The 18,736-nt window shown below is 40.7% G+C and overlaps 1 protein-coding gene across 1 annotated transcript; it reads left to right on the forward strand.

The window, feature by feature from the left end:
* Nucleotides 1–5,140: 5,140 nt before the first annotated feature.
* Nucleotides 5,141–18,736, forward strand: LOC108104080. Its single transcript, XM_041819013.1, has 3 exons — nucleotides 5,141–6,208; nucleotides 14,139–14,287; nucleotides 17,601–18,736. Exons 1-3 carry the CDS (start codon nucleotides 6,106–6,108, stop codon nucleotides 17,697–17,699), a joined length of 351 nt encoding a protein of 116 aa, XP_041674947.1. The 5' UTR covers nucleotides 5,141–6,105; the 3' UTR covers nucleotides 17,700–18,736.

The raw sequence follows: 18,736 nt of genomic DNA on the forward strand, positions 1-18,736 counted from the left end.
TTCAACCGGTAGCCTAGGTCCCTCCATTGGCCTCAACCTCAACATGTTTACGCATCACTGCGGCTTCCTCGGTCTTCGGCCTTTGTGGAAATTGATTTGAGATATTTATTGTTTTAGAACGCTTCATATCTCACGTCATCTCAGCGAGTGGACGACGCTTATTGATACAGCCATTGGCCATTAATAGAGTTGTTATTGCACTTTAATTGAAGTTATGTTTAAGGCGCCGTCGGCAGTTCCTAACACCTGGCAGCAGATCTGGGAAAATCTATGAAGAAACATTGGAAAATATTTATTAGAAAATATGTAGCTTAAAATAAAGAGAATAGTTTAACTAAGGAGAATAAGATAAAAATGTGTATTATGTTTTCTAAAGTTTGATGGTGCCAAGTACAGTAAAACAAGGCCATGCTGACCTGATGTGGCCTTTTCTTTACAACTTTTGGTCAGGGGGTTAATTAGAGGCCTAAAAGCTTACATAAGCTTCATAAACTTGGCATAAGTTTTAATCTATTACATTTCCTTAAGAAACCCTTAACACTTTGCCAAGAACTTTGTTGCCCAGTGTAGACAGCCATTAGCCAAGAATGTGCTTTATATTTTGCGCTAACTGTACTCATTCAGACTGCGTGTTTAGCACATAATTTTTGCTCAGTTTTCCATTCACGGCAGCGGAAAACTGTTTGCATTTTACAGAGAAGTTGGACTCAGATCCGTACCATATTGCATGTTAGTTGGCTCTGAGATAACAGTCTAAATTATTATCATACTTGTAGGGTCTCCAGCACTATCTATCTCTCTCTTTCTCTGTCTGAGGCCATCTCTTTTGCACTTTCGGACTTTGGCAACCTGTTGATGTGTTCTGCCTTTTGCACTTTTTTGATTTTCTGCTCCGTTGAGTTTGATATGTTGCATGAAACATTTGGCTCCGCTTGCATCCTCCGGCCAACTCAACTGTACCCTTCGGAGCTTAGGTTGGTGGATCCCCAATTGGAAAAATGTGGAAAACTATAACGACTTGAAGGTACTTGCGGCAAACACCCTGAAGGAAAACACGTGCGACACTTGGCTTGGTCGGGAAATGGTCAAAAGAATTCCCTATTTTTTATTTCGCTATCGTGGATCTGTCAAAGGCAGCCGTCCGTAACCAGAATTTCATACAAAAGTGCACTGAGAAAAATTACTAGTTATTAAGGTAAACTATATGAAGGAAATACTATATTAAAAGTAATGGAAAGTTAAACTATTTTTAAGGATTCTGGGGTATTGCTAATCCTAGTCATTAATTGGTTCAACATATTTATTCGTTTTATTAGTAATTTTTCTCTGTGTAGTTATGAGTTGGTCATTCTGGTTTTAGTTAGGTCGTAAAATAATTGCCGGCTACTAGAGACTAGAGCTGCGATAGAGCGCGACACATATCATTGCCCTGATGAACGGACTTGGACCTGGGATCAGAGACAGAAGAAGTGCTCTGTAATTATGATGAGGCCAATACAAGAAACGACCCTAAACGCGCCGTTTGTTGTTGTCTCCCCGCCCCCTTTTTCTTTTTCTTTCCCTTTTTTTTTTTTTTTTGAGTAATTAAGAAATCCTCTTTACGGTTCAGTCTCTCTCCCTCTTTCCGTAACATTTTTACTTTTTTTTTGGGTTTTATGTCCGGGGCTGTGGCCAAAAGTTTCACAGAATTTGGTTCGTTTTGTCGCTGAAGCGGCCTGTTTTGATGACTTCACTTAAAGTCAAATGGTCTTACACACCGGTACATGTGGGTTATTATTATTATTTCTAGTATTTCGGTACCATAAGTAGGCTGTTCTTAAAAGAAGGTTCTATAGTAGATTGCCACAGGGTAGGTTGCTGACCAAAGATTGGGATAGATGGGTATTTCTGATAGGAAATAGGCTTGGGAGTTGGGAGATTTACTACTTACTTGCATTTTTATGACATTAATCTAAAAACTAGACTAAAGTAGTCTTTAGCTTGACTTAAACTAGTTTCTAGTCATAATAAACTTTTATATAATATGTTTTAAACCTTAAAAGCATCTCAGAAACTCTTTTAAGGGGTATTCAAAAGTCTAAACTCCCCTCTCCATAACCCTACGACTGGTCAGTGAAACCTTAACCTTAACTTCTGTTCTGTTTTTTCTGTGCCGTGTTGATCTGGAATTAAGCTTTAGGCCCTTTTTTCGTGTTGGCCGTTCTTGCGGCCAATTGCTTCTGACCCTAACCCCAGTTCCCCCACTTTGCACATCCGTTAGGTTCTGGAAATGATTTTTCCTGTTTTGTGGTACAAATTTCGGTGAAAGTTCATTAGACTGTTAATTGCAGTGAGAAGCGATGGCGCGAAGAGAACCTCCATTTGCAGGATTGACTGATTTGGCACCATAAGGTGAAAGTTCCAAGATATTCGTAGAAACCCAAAATGCTTTCCCAAAACGCAATTTGCCAAATGTCTTTGCCAATGTGATTGCAACAATTGCTGGGGAACGAAAGCCAAAAACAAAACAAAAAAAAAACAATAACGAAATCAGAAAATTGCACAATTGGCCGAAAGCAATCGACGCTGTCTCAGCTGACTCATTTTCGTGGAAAAACTATATCATCTATGCTAGCTACATACGAACAGGCATATATGCTTAGACAACAGAAAATGGGAAAAACAATATCATAAGCGGAAATTTTGTTCTTTTACAAAACTAGAACTTCCGCAGGCGAGATATATATATTATGTAGTGATAGTTTCTATAGGGGGCAACCGATGAAAATTTTCTGGGTTTTTGCGCCTAGTCATTTCCTTATCGTAAGGTGAAAAGAAAAATGTCACCAGCAGCAAAAGCAGCCGCGCGGCATAATTAATTATCCCTGTTTTTTTTTTTTTTTTTTTGGGGGGGACTACCGTTCCGATACAACCTCGATGTCATGCAGGCGCTCATATCCACCATTCGGATCGGCCACCGATGGTTCACCCCTATATAATCGAGTTTTGGTACTAAATGCGAGCCCAGAGCCGACGGTCGTAAACATTATCGCATGTTCTACACTTAGATCATCAGCTTCTGCGGGGGTTATACTGTACTAGATACTATATAGTATAGGGTATATGTCGGTACAGGTACATCACAACAACAACAACAACAACAACAAGAGCAACGCATCGTCACGGTTCGATGACAATGTGAAAAATAAAATACAAAAAAATGAGCATTTCAAATACAAATGAAACACATGAGCTGCGAATAGCCCGCCGAGTTTCGTGGGCTGTTGTCTGGCCAAAATGATAGTTGCGTTCGTTCACCACGCTACTCGGCTATATAATATGTATTTTTTGAAAATAAATATATAGATATTCTAGACAATTATTTGTGTTTTATTTACATGAATCATTTTCCCCTTTCATTTAACTGTATTTACTTTTTTGTTTACCAAAGTATTAAGTTTAAGTATGGCTTTGTTAGTCTAAAACTTTTAGATATCAAACTCTAATTTCATTCTAATAAGAGCTTCTCTGATCTGCTTAAAGGAAAACTGCAAATAATTAAAGAATACTTTTCCCCAACTTAATACCAAATAAATACAACGTTTTCCAAGTAACCGAACAAATTCACAAATAAATCAAAGATGCACTTAAGACGGCTTTTCTTCTAGCAGCTGGGTGGAGGCACATCATTAGATGGATAAATGTGTTTCGCCAACTTCCTTTATTATATTTTGCCAGAGATCATTTGCAGAACGCTCGTATTTAGGCTGCTGCTTAGCCAAATGGAAAGCGGACTTCTGTTGTAGTTGCATCCTGGCTTTGCAGCAACTGAAAGCTGCAAGCAACAGCATCAGCAGCTGCAGTTTGTTGCTGCAACTAATTGCATTTGGCTGGGATCGTCAGCAAAACAGCTTGGATTCAGATCCAGCTATAGCTGCATATAGCATCGGATCCAGCGACTAACGGTTGCCAACGCTTCCGTTAAGCAGCATGAAAAACGACAAATGAAGTTTTTCTTTATTTCGCTGCATGTTCTACCGCTGTTGTTCTGTTATTTGCAACGAAATCAAAGCATCGAACACCCCAACGCAGAACTAACAGTAGCGCGAAAATCTCCACTTCAATGCACACCCAGGTGCAAAATAAATAAAAACATCGAAACTATAAATCTTTTACCCATCAACTATTCACTCTTTTTAGTAACATTTTGGTAGAGTTTCCAGGCCAAAGAAGAAACAGATTTTTACCCAAAAAAGTTGACCAGCACTTCCCTGAATTTTAAGACATCCGAAAAGATATTCTTAAAATGTTCTTTTTGTGATAGCTTCTCCTCTATGTTCAATATTTCTAGAATAGAAATATTTAGTTATTATAAGTCAAAGATTTTTCTCTCTGCAATATCATGGAATGCGAAAATTGATCAAACACTATCCATCAAATATTATTGTGTTAATTTTCCTTTACAGTGGCAAACGGAAGTTTGAACTTATTAAAATGTAACTATCTTGGCTAGAACCTTCCATAATTATAATAGGGATCGATTAAGGCCTCGTGCTGGGACTTCCGATGCGCCCAAAGGAAGCTAGTTCCGCTTAGAATGGCGCATAATGATAAGGAGTGCTTATATGGAGGCTGCTAAGAAGATTGCTCTAAACGGTTTGGTAATGGCCAAACAAATTACGTTTGAACGGCCAGCGGAAGTCTTGGTTAGGGAAAATGTCAACGACATCGCACTGAGGGAAAATTAAAGAACATTTGAGTTAAGTTATTATGATGATTTAATTTTCAAACACGGCTTAGACTAGAAGCAGAAGTTAAATTTAAAATGTTTTTAATACACAATTATGATAGCTTAGTTCTTAGATATTCCATAAAACTAAGGTACTTGATATTTGAATTTAAATATTTTTACTTATTTAATGCCGAGCTTAAGGCCTCCTAAAAACAAAATAAGAAAAAAATACTTTGAAGTCACAATATTTTAGCAATTAAAAGTTAATCTCAAAAACGTTAAGTTAATGATGTAAATGTTATCCATTAATATCATAATGGGATGCCTTTCCTGTGTGCAATGCTTTGTGAGATATATATCGGAAGAGTTCACTTGATTCCAGGTGACTTACAGGCCTAATGATCATTAAGATCGAAGAGAGGGGTTCTCTTAGGCCTGTGCAAGCGAGAGAGAGAAAAGACAGTGGTAAAGAGAACGCTTTACAGAGAGAGAGATCGAGTGAGATGGCTATAGCCCGACATGGCAGGTAATTACACCTGTGCTAATACGGTTCGCTGGTTCCCCTAAGAAAAAGCGGGACAGCTGGCTATATGGAGTTTTGGAGAGTTCGTACCGCCGCGAGGTTACAAAAACCCCGTGCCATCGTCAATTGCTGGCAAGTCGCAAAGTGGAACGCAGAGGCGAACGAGCTAAAGAAACTCAGTTAAACAGTTTAAACGCGGTGCCAGTCACTTTTTTCATATATATGCATATATATATATATATGTATGTATAGAGAGAGGCTCCCTAGCAAGCAACCTACCTACCTACCAACCAACTCACTTACCTGTCGTGTTGGCCACGTTTGTACCGATCCGATCAGTGCACCGTCAGCCAGCGACGCGCACACACCGAACCACTCTGGGAAACACACAGCACCAGCACCACTATCAACAGAAGTGTTAGATAAACTGATAATACTACGGAGCCCCCAACAAAAGCACTAACGTGGCGTTAACTCTATTAACTAAAACTGAAAAAAAAAAAACCACTCACACTCACATAAATCAACAGCAAAAAAGCTGGCGAAAAAACAATACAATAGTAAAGACAATAACCCAAGAAAAACGAAAAACGAGTCAGCGGCAAAGTGTCAATAAAACTCTCGAATTCATTAACACAACTCAAAACGTTCTATTAGTAAGCACTTGCAAATTTCAACCAAACAAAAAAAAAAAAAAACAGGAAAAAACTGAAAACTAAAGTTGAACGGAGCGAGTGAGATGGATTGAGAGAGATAAAAGGAGAGGGGACTAGACACAAATTAGCGTGGCCAACAGTCAAAAGGTCTAATAGAAACGCGTGTATACGAGTAGATATACCCGTATATACACCTCACCGAGACCCAAATAGCCATGATCGTAAAAACCACATCAACAAATGTTCGAAACGAACAAAAAAATCACAGACAAGCCAGACGAAGCTGCGCTGCCATGTCCTTGGCCTGTAAAAGGGCAGGTGAGTTCAAAATTAACAAACATTTTTTATATATATCTAGGTTTTGGTTTTGTTTTTTTTTTTTTCGTTTTGTGGCTTTAGTTTTTATGATTATTGGGTGCATCACCATTAATCACCGGCCTTAGAGCTGGAGTAGCCTGAGGCTGGAAAAACTAATGGATCTCTGGTCGCAGCGAAGAAAATCTATTGAAAACGATTGTTCGTTGAGAAAAATTGAAAACTAATTGATCTGGCCACAGTCGAATCCATTCATTGGACCTGCTCTGGATGAATGGTTTCGAAAGTTCACCTTGGCAGTAGATGGGTTTTGTATGAAGGAGATGGAGGACTGGGTTTTCTGTAATTTTCTTTAGGAATTTTACAAAAGTTTTCATTTAATTACAGGGGCAAGAGGAAAAGGTACTTAAATAGACTTTTTATAGCTACTTTCATCAACCTAAATTACTTTAAAAGCTACTAAAGAAAAACATCTGTTAAAGACAGTCTTAAGATACCCAATTCCATTTATAGAAACCCAATTTCTTTCTTCTCATATCTCATATCTCAAAATCATAGCTTAGCTTACCAAATAGCTAATAATTTTCTGGCCATAATTCAAGCTGTCAAAGAACCCGAAAAACATAGAAATGGTTGGAGGAAAAAATCCCTCAGTTTTGTGCTCAATCATTTCACATAATTTGTAGCACAGCATTCGAATGGCTTGGAAAACATTTAGCGGCGCTTTAAACAAGTCAATAAACGATTAAAATAATGATTTTTCAAAACCCCCAAAAGGTGTTCGAGTGATCCCACACACACAGACTCACAAAAGGCAAAAGCGGCCCACAAAAATATATTACAAAAGCACTCTCAGTAAAAAAAAAAAAAAAGGTTAAATAAAAAAAAAGAAAAAGGAACGAAAATGTTTATAGCCAACAAAAAATGATATAATAAAAGGCAACCTCTGTGATCTCAGTGCTCACTCAGAGTGTTGGCTATAATTGCGAGTTCGAGTTTGGGCCATCGAGTGACATCATTTTTGGGCAACTTTTATTTTTATTATTTTTTTTTTTTTTTTTTATAATATTTCGAGTGTCGGCGAGCGGTTTTCAAGCCAGAGATATTGCCAAACAAGTTGTACACTCTGGCGGGAGTATACATATAATATGTATTGTATATCTCCGAGAGCTTTAATTGCTATGACTTTATTAGGTTATCAGAGCCACCGGCCAGCAACGTCGAGCTAAAGCCGATCTTGATGCCTGAGTTATGTCTCATTAGCAACACGTGTGAGTCGCGGTTGGAAGAGGGTTCGAGGAAGAAGGCTAAGACGAGTGCTGGAAGAATTGCCAGCGAAAGAACCCACAATCGCTTCTACACATGCCTACCTTCAAGTCTTCTGTCTCCCTTCCACTGGCTCCATCTGTCCCGCTCAACATACACACACAAAACACACACAGTTGCAATATCAATTACAGCATGCCACAGGAGCAGTAAGCAGTGAACAGTAACTGGTTTCGGTGAGGGTAGATAATGCCTGGGTACATCGGCTACATTGAATGCCTAATTGTCCGCCGCTGATTATGATTAAATTTATTACACACTTCTTGGAAGTATTCTGTGAGATTCTCTGCGTTTTGAATATCAGGTATGACTTGATCTGGGGGTATTACCAATATCATTCTTTCAAACATACTTCTATTAATCTCACATCAATTTGATTTATTGCCATCTTGAATCAAAGGCTTTATTATTCCAGTATTAGCTTTTAAATCTGGTTTTAAGAATGCCAAAAGATTAAGAGTTAGTAAAGATCAAAGCATGATTTTCATTCTCATATCTCAATATGATTGCTAGAGCACTTGAAAGTCGTTCAGTTGCCCTTCTCAACCTGGCAGTTGCTGTCGGTGGGACACCTTATGCTCCTTGTGCTCAGAGGTTTCATGTTGCATTTGCCTTGACTGCATCCTCTCAGAAAATGACCCAGAGCTATCGCCACGACCAGTACCAGTACCTACCATTGCTAAAATAAGAACCACTGCCAGCCGACGTGCCCAATACCCATTGCCATAAAGTTGCAGCAGGAAACCGAGTCAAACCGGCAGCAGCACCAACAGCAGCGGCAGCAACAATTTGCAAACTCATGATGCAGCCTTAAAAGGCCGCCTCATCCGCTCGGGCAAATAAAAAGTGCGTGATTTGTGTGATGTGCCAAACCACCAGAGAGAAGAAGAGAGTCTCCTTCAGTCTTCTTAGTCTTTTGAATCTTTTGAGTCCCTGGCAATCCATCAGGGCAGTCAGGGCCGACAGTTTTGCCGGAGGTCTGTTGACCTCTGAGTGCTCTTCTTGGCCCGGCAACAGCAGTTGCGCATGTCTAATTGCAGTCAAGTTGGTAGTGAGAGGCTCTCAGGGTTCACATCCCGGGGTCCGTGAGAATTTGCCACCTGTCAGCCAGCGATAATTGCCAGCGGGTCAGACAGCATCAACAGCAGCAGCAGCAACATTTACGGCAGCAACATCAACAGGTAACCTGAGGACCTTAAGAGCGCTTACCCAGAGTCTTTAGCACACGAATCCGACATAGATTCTACTTATAAGAGCAGCGGGAAAAAGGTTAGCTGACATAGACTCCACTTAAAACTGCTTGGTTACGAGAGTACAAAGCTATAATCACTTTTCATTTTTAGTTCCAAAAACCTCAAATACTTTCTAAGATCAACAAAATACTTTATTTAAGTTGTGAAAGTTGACAAATGAAAGATTTGAGCTTTGATTTGCTTACATCATTATTTTCAAGCTAATCGTTTGGCAGAGATTTGTTTTTTTTGGGAAGTGAGCAGAACCAGAATTGTGGCACTGCTTCCGCTTAAAAACTCTCCCCGCCCATATAAGAACAGACTATATATCAGAGTTCCCAACACAGCAGCTACAACATTTTTATTAGGCTGACTGGCCAAAGGTTCCCATTCAAGTGGCTTGTCACTTGTTGTTCTGTTTTCTGTTTCTTGCTGGGCACTTCTAAAAAAGTTGTTGGGTTTCCTGGAATGGCCCCAGCTCAGACAATCTCTCGCTCTTCGACCCGTTCCCGTCTTATTTTATGTTTTTTTTTTGTGATTTTTTTTGTGATTTTTTTTTTATTATACGTACGAGTATGTTTGCCTGGGCCGACGGTAGCTGACCTTTTTGTATACGTTTCCTTAGCTGTTGCGGTTGCCAATGTTGCTGCTGCCTGCTACTTATAACTACTTGCTGTTGCTTTTCGGGCGAAGTTGTAAAATGTTGTTCAAAGCGCCGCAGAAACCGTTGGCGTTAATGATCGCCGCTGGGCATGCGACGAGGATGAGGAGCAAAAAATCTTTCCTAATAGCTGAAAGGAACCCAATCCCAAGCCCAAGCCCAAACCCAAACCCAAACCCGAGCCCGAACCCTCCTCAACCTAAAGAAACGCGCAATGCTGAACGTTTTTTGGCTACCGGTTGCGTTTCCACGCAACAAATGGCAACATTTAAAAGTCCATTTCGCCTGCTCATCTCCTCGGTTTTGGCCTCACCTTCATTTGGGCTCATCTTCATCCTCCACGTCCACATCCACATCGACGTCTCTGGGCACAGGTGCACAGCGGGCAGCAGTCACAACATAGCACTGGCTCATATATCTTGGGCCTGAATGGTTTGGCCAAGAGGAGAGCAGATCTTGGAAGCCATCGGGGAACTGAGCTTTTTGCGGTGCGGAGCTGGCTCAATTGATGCTGACAGCGAATGAAAGGCTCTGGCTGAGACTCTGCAACTGAGACCCGAGCCAGAACAGCAAGTCTAAGGCACAGTGGTAGAAATGGGCCCAAGATCCTTCGAAATCTGACTTAATATGGTTTTGTTCTTTAGTTTTTTAGGAAAAGAGTTAAATGTTTTTCCTAAACTCATATCTGATCAATTTTATGGCCACTTCATCTGTTTTAATTAAAACTAACTTCCGTAATATCAGTTAGTTCTTAAACAAGTCATAAAAATCCTTTTGTCCTCCAATATATTATCTAATAAATTCTTGCTCTTCTTGTTTGTTAACTAAGCCAAGGATGTATTGTAGATGAGTCAATATGCAGTTAAAAAGTATTCATAAAAAGGTTTAATGGTGTTGGAAATGGATTTTTTTTTAATCATCCCAGGTCGTTAGCATGTATCCCAGTGATTTTATGGGTTAGTTTCCCCGGGACACTGTTCCTGGCTTAGCCAGGCACTGCCATGCCGTTGGGCTAACTTCCTTGCCAGATGTGTAAACCAGTTTTTTGGGTGCCCATTCGAATCGAGCGATACAGCAACCACAGCCAACGACGACGAGGACGCCGATGACTTCGACTCCCCACAAGATCAATTCTAGCAGATTTCACTTTTTCCTTGGCCTGGCTCAAAGTTGGGATGTCAGTTTCTTTTTTTTTTCTTTTGGATTTTCTTAGTTGCCCATGTGGAAGGTGCAGCTTGAACGGTTGCAACATTTGCTTCGATTGCTGTGTGTTGCCTGCCTTGTCGTCGTTTTGTTTGCCAGCCTCCCCGGATTCCTGGATCTCGGCACATTGCATTTTTATCTCAATGAGACCAACGAACATGTTGTTGTTGGCTGGTTGCATGCCACAAATGTGCGATTGGCATGTCAAAAGAATTATGTATTGATTTTTGATTTCTGCCTAAAAGCGGAAGTTTCTCCTCAGAATACGTGTGTTCAGTTTATATGCTTGTATGGTATATTTACAGTCCGCCTCGAACACGAAAACTTATTAAATTCAAACAAATTAAAATCCGGGACTTAGTGGCACCGGCCCATTGAAAATCTATGTATCGATGGATGTTCAAGAGGTGGAAACTAGTTTTCCCAACAAGTGGGCGCCGCTTGGCCGCAAAATGAATGACACTAAACGCTCTTGACAGCAAACATTTGTCTGCAACAGATGTAGTTAATTAGTTTTGCACGAAATTATGTTAGTTAATTGATTAACTATCGAAGCAACTATTGAAGAGGGGCACAGGTACAGGTTCAGCCAGAGATCGATCGGTCGGTCTTTTGGCCAGGCTTAAAGGCCCTGCCTTTTTAAAAAGCCAGCGAATATAAATTGCTGTGTTTTCTCTTCACTCTTTTTTATTTTCTTTGGTATTTTTTCTGAAGAGATCTCTGAGCCGGCCGCTGCACCCACGCAAGAGATCCGAAAACCACACAATCCAGGCTAGTCGAGATCTCTGGGTTGTGCGCTGTCTAAATATGGACATGGGCGGCCTGAAATTTCGAGGGGCCGAAACACAACGTACCCAGTCATTGCGATCGCAGTGGAGGAGTAACCAGCAATATACTGGTCCAGTGGTCTTCGAAGTCGATGATCTGTGCCAAGCAGAAGCCAATGATTGCCCCTCATCGGAGGTGGAATAGTATTTTGTGAGCAAGAAATGGTTTGCCAAGAAATTGGTTACAAATGGTGGGCAAGGTTAGCCCTATATAGAAATGGTCTTTAAACACATTCAAATTGAAAAGTATAAAGAATATTAAAAATTTAAGAATTGAAATAATATTAAATAATTTCTAAAACTTCAAAGATGTTTTATAGATAAGCCCCAGAGTTTAAACCCTGAACTAAAACCAAGCTTTTGAAATACGAAAAGAGAATGTTCCAGGCTTGGGCCTATTGTGCTAAATTGTGCTTGAGGAGAGGGCCAGAGAATGGTAGATCTGGTAGATAAAAGTGGCTTTAACTATGAAAGCCATCAATGTGCTGAAACGTTTTATGAGAATGGTATATAAAGAATCGATCTGTGGTGAGTGGCAAGTTCCGTTTCGATTAACTGGCGAAGATCGTGCCAGCCAACACATAACTCTTGGGAATAAGATCGGTCTTTGTTTTGAGCTATACTATTATATACTACATATATACTATTTATATTTCCTTACCTTAAAGCGCTCTGTAGGCCGTAAGCTGCTCATCAGCTTTGTTGAGTCGCTAATGAAGATCAGAATGTCCAAATGGCGGGATGACTGTTTTTGTGTGGCTTGGTAATTAATAAAAATTTCAACAAAATCCGACACGACACATGGCTCAAAACAGATACAGCGCGAAATATAATGGCTAGATGAGTTTTTCGGGGTACAAAAAATTAGAGCCAGTCAGACAATGGCCCTAACCGTGCCAAGCAGCTTTGCCAACGCATTGAAAATTGTGCGCATTGTTCGGATGACTATACAATGTGCCTGCCTGGTTGCTCTCTCACTGTCAACTACTTGAAACCAGAAAGGCAGGAGGCTAAAAAAATATATGAAAAAAAAAACCCATAACAGACAAAACAAAAATCACATACACGACTTTTTCGTAACAGTCACGTTTTTTATTTCATTTATTTACTTTGCTGACAAAACAAGAAAAGTACTGGCCAAAAAAAGAAAAAAAAGTTGAAAAAACAAACGAAAATCGAGCAGAGCTCGCGCCCAAAGTTGACGCATCGTGCCAGCAAACAAATCATAAATATCATGAAAACCACAAAAAATTCCAATAAAAATGGTAGCCAACATGAAGAGGCATAAAAATCAGAGATCAGAGATCCAACCAATCTGATTAGATGAGAAAATAGTAAAGGAAAAAAATAAGAAGGTAGACAAGATGGTTAGGAATAGTAGGAAGTGGCAGCTATTTGGGGAGGGATTATGATGTTGCAGTCGATTTAATGACAGCTTCAGGTTATATCTGCCACTGCTGCAATTAGTTGTCTTCGTCTCTAGCCTGAGTCTGTCCCAGGTGGCGTATACGCAATATGCTCGTATATCAGTATAGTTGTTGTATAGTTGTTGTTTCTGTTGCTGGTTGTACCTGTGTGAATGATGAGTGTTGAGTTGCAGGTAATAATTGCTACTGGTCGTCATCGGGCTTGTCGTGAGCTCAGCGCAAACATATAATTAAGATTGAGCTCTGAGTTCCCGCTCAAGATGAAGTCTCCAAAAAGGTCACTCTCTCTCTTCTTCTCTCTCTCCAACTCTCTATATCTCTCGTTCTCTCTCGCTGGGCTCTTAAAAGGCCATATTTTAGCCAAAAAAAAAAAAAAATGAAACAAAAATGAAGAAAAAACTGCATAGCTTGGCACAATTATGAAATATTTTTGCAAAACTCAAAAAAAGAAACAACCTCGAACCGGTTTCCTTGGCGTAATGAAGGATAATGATGATGATGATGACGATGCGCCGACCAGGCTCCAAGCTCCATCCTCGATCTTCAAGATCCGAGATTCAAAACTTCAGACCCAGCACCGAAGATGACTAGAAGTGGAGAAAAGATTTATGCCCAAGCCTTGGCCAAAAGGAGCCGGGCATCTGCAAGATGAAGATGCCACTTGCCACTTGCCAACTTGCAACGAGCTCGAGACTTGGCCAGACTGCTCGCCCGCAGGCCGCTTTATTTGTCAAGATTAATTACAAAAATTTGCGTTAAATCATAATTTTCAATGTTTTATGAGCCAACCGCCCGCCTAGAATACTATGAGAGGAAAATGGCAGGAAAAAACACCTTTCCTTGATTTACGACTCATTGTTGGCTGTGGCTGTTACCGCAACAAGTAAAAAGCTGTTGACAAGCCCATGCTGGGTTCGCTTTTGGCATTTTGCCTGGGAATGACATTTATCTGAACCTGCCGCAAAATGCAACGCAAATACACTGCCGGCTTTTGGCGCTTGATAAGATTTTGTGAGGAAATATTTTTGGCAATATTATTGGGCGTAAAGTTGATTAAAGTGGAAAAATATATACATGAGGAATTTCGTGGGTTTGGTATTTACGTTATTTCTGCTGCTTATTTTGGTTAGGAAAGTTTTATAGATAAGTAAATAAGTTAGCAGTTTTTATCCTATAAACACATCTAGCTAGACTTTCAGTTTTATACCTAACTTTACACATATTTTATTTAAACAAAAAAATGCATTTCCTTTGCAGTGAAATTCCCGGCACTCCATAACAACATCATCAAAGGCCACAATGCGACTCGGGGTTCCCAGGAGTCCTTTCAGCGGAACCGCTCTACTGAAGTACAGAATTACAGAAATTCAGTGCCCCCTGCTGGAGTCCACCATGGCAGTAATAAGGTAAGCCAAACCGAGAGATGCTGTTTATGGTTTTAATTAAACGGGGGCAACATTGGTGCGCCTCATTAGCGGCAATTTGTTGGGCATGCCGCCATCAAATCGAACGGGTAGTATTTTCACGGAAGCCGCGCCGTCCCCAGATAAACCGATACCTAGTATATATATATATATATATGTATATATAACAGATACTGGGATAAGCTAACACTAAAGTTTGAGCCCGAGTTCCAGTTCCCGCCGGCGAACCTGCTAATTATGCATGTGGCATGTGTGTTGCTTTGACGGCATCATGGGGTTTCTCGGTCTTTCGGTTTCTCGAGGCCTCAGCCTCAGCCTCAGCCTTATCTATCAAAGCGTTGCGGGGCATAAAATTCAAATTGACACTAGTACGGCCAGTGAAAGCGTGTGAACTGAACTTGAGATACCGACACAGAGACAGACGTGGCACAGATAAAGATATACCGCATAGACCAAACAGCCGTATAAACAGCTATATAAATTAAACTAAAACCGCAAATAAACATGAGGCTTTCCAAGGGAAACAAGTGTGGCAAAGAGATAACGAGGTAGACAAATGGACGCGAGACAAATACAGCTTGGAGAGAGAAATAGAAATATTTTTAATCACAATATATATAGAATATGGAACTATGAGTCTTCAACCTTAGTTTTTGAACCAAAAACTTAGTTTAAACTTCTGATTTTCGTGACTCACGCACGTTCACGTTCTCCTTACTTAAAGTTAAACCCATTTTTCATGCATATGCAGACGGGGAAAGACAACAAACACAGAAAACATTTAAGAAAAACAACAGACACAACAAAAGCCGCTGGCATAACAATCACCGGGCTTAGCCCATAAATCTACACATGTTTACATTGGCTTAGCCACTCGAATTGAGGCTGCTCACTGAGGCCGGTGGTACGCTTCCATATCAGTTGACAAATTTGTCAACTTGCCTGGCAACTTGAATGACATTTTCCAAACCAATTTACCTCCCCCCCCTAAACTACCCTGGTCCAACCACGAAAAGTGGAAACCACCCAAAGGAAATCCAAACAATGGACAAACAGCGAACAACTTGAGTCAGCTGCGGCGCTTTCAATTCATGAAATGGACAATTGTTGTCTCGCTCCGTTGACTCAATTGAACGCGGTCCGCACAGAAACAGGTAACAACAATATTGGCCATCAGCAGGAACGGTAGCAGTCGACAACTGTAATTACTCCGACTGCGATAAGACGGCCCAAGTTGAAGTCGAGGCCTCGGCTAGTTGCACAAGTCTGTCTTATCAGCCAATAAATTGCAATCGGATGAGTCAATTGGTTTGACAGGGACTGGGAAATGATTGGGGAAAACAAAGGGGGTTTAAAGGGGTTTGTTCAAGGCTTGAAATCTACTTAGATGAGCAGATTTTGAGTAATTACGACTTAACCTAAATTCTTGGTCTCTTAAAAGCTTTCAGGAAGTCAAAAACTGCTTACTACTCCACAGATAAAAAACCAACGATAGACCCCATTAAGCCCACTTAATAACCAAATAAAAATTATAACTACCTTCAGGCTTCCAACTAATAGTTCTTGAGTTTCCTGTACATTATTTGTTTTCACAGTGGCCATAATCAAAATAAATTATAAAAATGCCAAAGCCTATAACCCTAAACAAAAATAATATGGCACCATGGGCCTGAACATAAATCTTGGCCATATCTTTATCTTCTATCTGGTATCTAATGCAGCTGCTGCTACTGGCCAGAAGTCTGAGATAAATGCGACCGCGAAAACTTTGACAAGCGATTAACTTTACAATTTATCGCCCAGCAATTTGAATCGTCGTAAATCGTCGGTAAAGGCAGCTATCCGTGTGCAAGAACTGGTGCCCCTGTGCTCATGTTGCGTCATTAATTTAACCAGTTGTTGCAACAAGCTTAGCTTAGCTGGGTCAGGTTCGAGGCGCTCTCCAAGAATCGCCCTGATTAAAACATCAGCCCCGGACCCAAAGTAAAGTTGTTCAGCCAGCTTCGCTTCTCTGCTCTCCAATCCTCTCCACTCATCGAGCTGTTTTTATTTATGCATGTTTAAACATATTTAATGTCATTACGGGCACCTTGCCCAGCGCCCATGCCACAAACACGCATTTAATTATCTGCCCCGGCTCCACATGCCCCATGCGCATTAATTTAATGAACGCATGCATTTCACATTTTTATCATGTCCAATTGGAGGTGGGGACATATGGCGGATCTGGTGGGGATCTGTTATGGTGTATCCCGGTAGCTGCCTGGCCTGGCTTGGCCTGGCCTGGCCTGGCATGGCTTGTTCCAATATATTTATTGCCTCGTCGCCTTTCGTTGCTCTGGTTTTCTTTTTTCTCCTGTTGTTGTTGTTGTTGTTGCTGCTGCTGTCGTTGCTGTCGTCGTCGCGTTTTTAATCGCATTTAATATTTCATTTTATTAAGCCAATCGTTAAGTCCAGTTGGCGGTGCATTTCCATCTCCATCTTCATCTCCATGGCCGCGAAATGTGCATCAGCATGTCGGCTGATGTCTGCTGATCGTCTGGCGAGCGATGAGCAATTTGCTTAATGCTGTCATAAGGCTGTCAGTTTATCATTTGCATGGCGGCGCCTTTGGCGACATGGAGATGACACTTAATAAGTAACCAACTTACTGACCACCAAATTACTTGGTAGCTATGACTTGCCAGTTGGGTGTTGGGAACTGGGGAGATCCAGTGGAAATGGACAAAATGCCAGACATTTCATTACTGCCATGTGGCTGCCACAACTCTGCAGCTGCAAATTGAAAACTGAAAACAAACTGCATTCCATTGATCCAGCCAAGCGAAGTGTAGCAGAGCAATTGTCAATTGCACCACCCTACAAGATAGGCACTGAGGAAAAATTTATGTAATTTATTATGTTTTTCAGCTCAGTTAGTTGGAAGTTCAGAGAGTCCCCCAGCCTAGGTGAAACTTTTACAAGCTACGCTTATGGCTAGGAGGAAAAAAGGGGCAATGCAACTGTTTCAGCTTATTGAGGCAAGTTTTTGTTGCTCCTGCTTCCTGTCGTTATAGGAGCTGTGAGTTACAAGCGGATAGGATGCGAGGGTTGCTTGAAAACTAATATGATATTATATGCAAAAGAAAAGCAGCTTTTATTAATTTATCAAGAGAATTTTAAATTTTAAAACTCTAAAATAGAACTTTGGGAAGTTAAGTTTGTAAATTTAATATCTTAATACTCATCAATCTACCCTCGCCTGGCTTCCATTGATACTTATGCCAATTACCATTCTCCGTTCGCCTCTTTGCAGACAAATGCCATGGACTCGGTTACAATTTGGTCTCGTCTTGTCAATCAATTGGGATCGAGTTGTTGCCTAGAACTGGAAATGGCCAAGGATGACCGGTGAGCGCTTCCTGTTCGGTTGGTAAGTTGGTAAGTTGGTAAGCTGATACGTGGACTAGGCTGGGGCTTAATTAGCCACACGACGACCCCGACCCGTGTTGACCTCAAAGCTAACTAATTTATCAAAATGGAAAGAAAAACTGAAAATAACTCTACGCATAATTAAATCAAGCCAAAAAGTAGAAAAAAGAAAGATTGAAAGAAAAAACCGATACCCAAATGCGTTTTTAAACCGTTGCGCAACGCCTCTTTCTAACAGTTTTCGAGATTGCTTTTTGGAGTTTTGTTTGAATTTTTGCTTTTCCTTTGGTTAATTGCCGCTTATTAATCTCGGCTCGGTTAATGGTCTCACAAACAGAATTCTAATTAATGAAATATTTTTTCGGCCTTTTGCTTGCATTGTCTAGGCATTCCAGCTCCCCGAAACTATAATCAATCATAGACCCCAAGACCCTAAGATCTCACAAATGTTGGACTTTTGGACCAAAACTGAACTCTCGAGTGTTGTTGACAAATTTTTTGAGTTGCCGGCAGATTGACAGGAAAATTGGGTAATCAATCATGGGCTATCAAAAGATGTGCCGCCGCCAAATGGCCTTCGAAAGGTCTGTGTAGTTAGTTAGATTCCCAAATAAAAAATCAAGTCTTATCAACCGATGATGCACGTCTAGGCCATTATATAAATGCTAATGGTATTTCAGCAAATCAAGTTAGTTGAGAATGTTGACAAAAATCTCAGGCAGTTCGCTTGCTCGAAACAAGTTGAATCAGGTTTGGTTTTATTTTTAGTCCGCTGTAGCTGTTCGCATGCGATTGAAATGAAATATAAAATTACATTAAATTACCGGATGTAATTGCGGTGGTCGTGCCAGTCGACTCTCTCAGCCTGGTCAATGAATCACGGCCCGGCGCACACGAAATGCGTCGAAACAAAAGACTCAGGCAACGAACTCAAAACTCGACTCTTGCCCAGATTCGAGCACTGAGTCGTCCACTTATGTCCAAATCAGGGAGACCAGCAACCCACACAGAAAGGTAACC

This window comes from Drosophila eugracilis, unplaced genomic scaffold (assembly GCF_018153835.1).
Source record: "Drosophila eugracilis isolate 14026-0451.02 unplaced genomic scaffold, ASM1815383v1 contig_445, whole genome shotgun sequence".
In the NCBI taxonomy this organism is placed as follows: Eukaryota; Metazoa; Arthropoda; class Insecta; order Diptera; family Drosophilidae; genus Drosophila; species Drosophila eugracilis.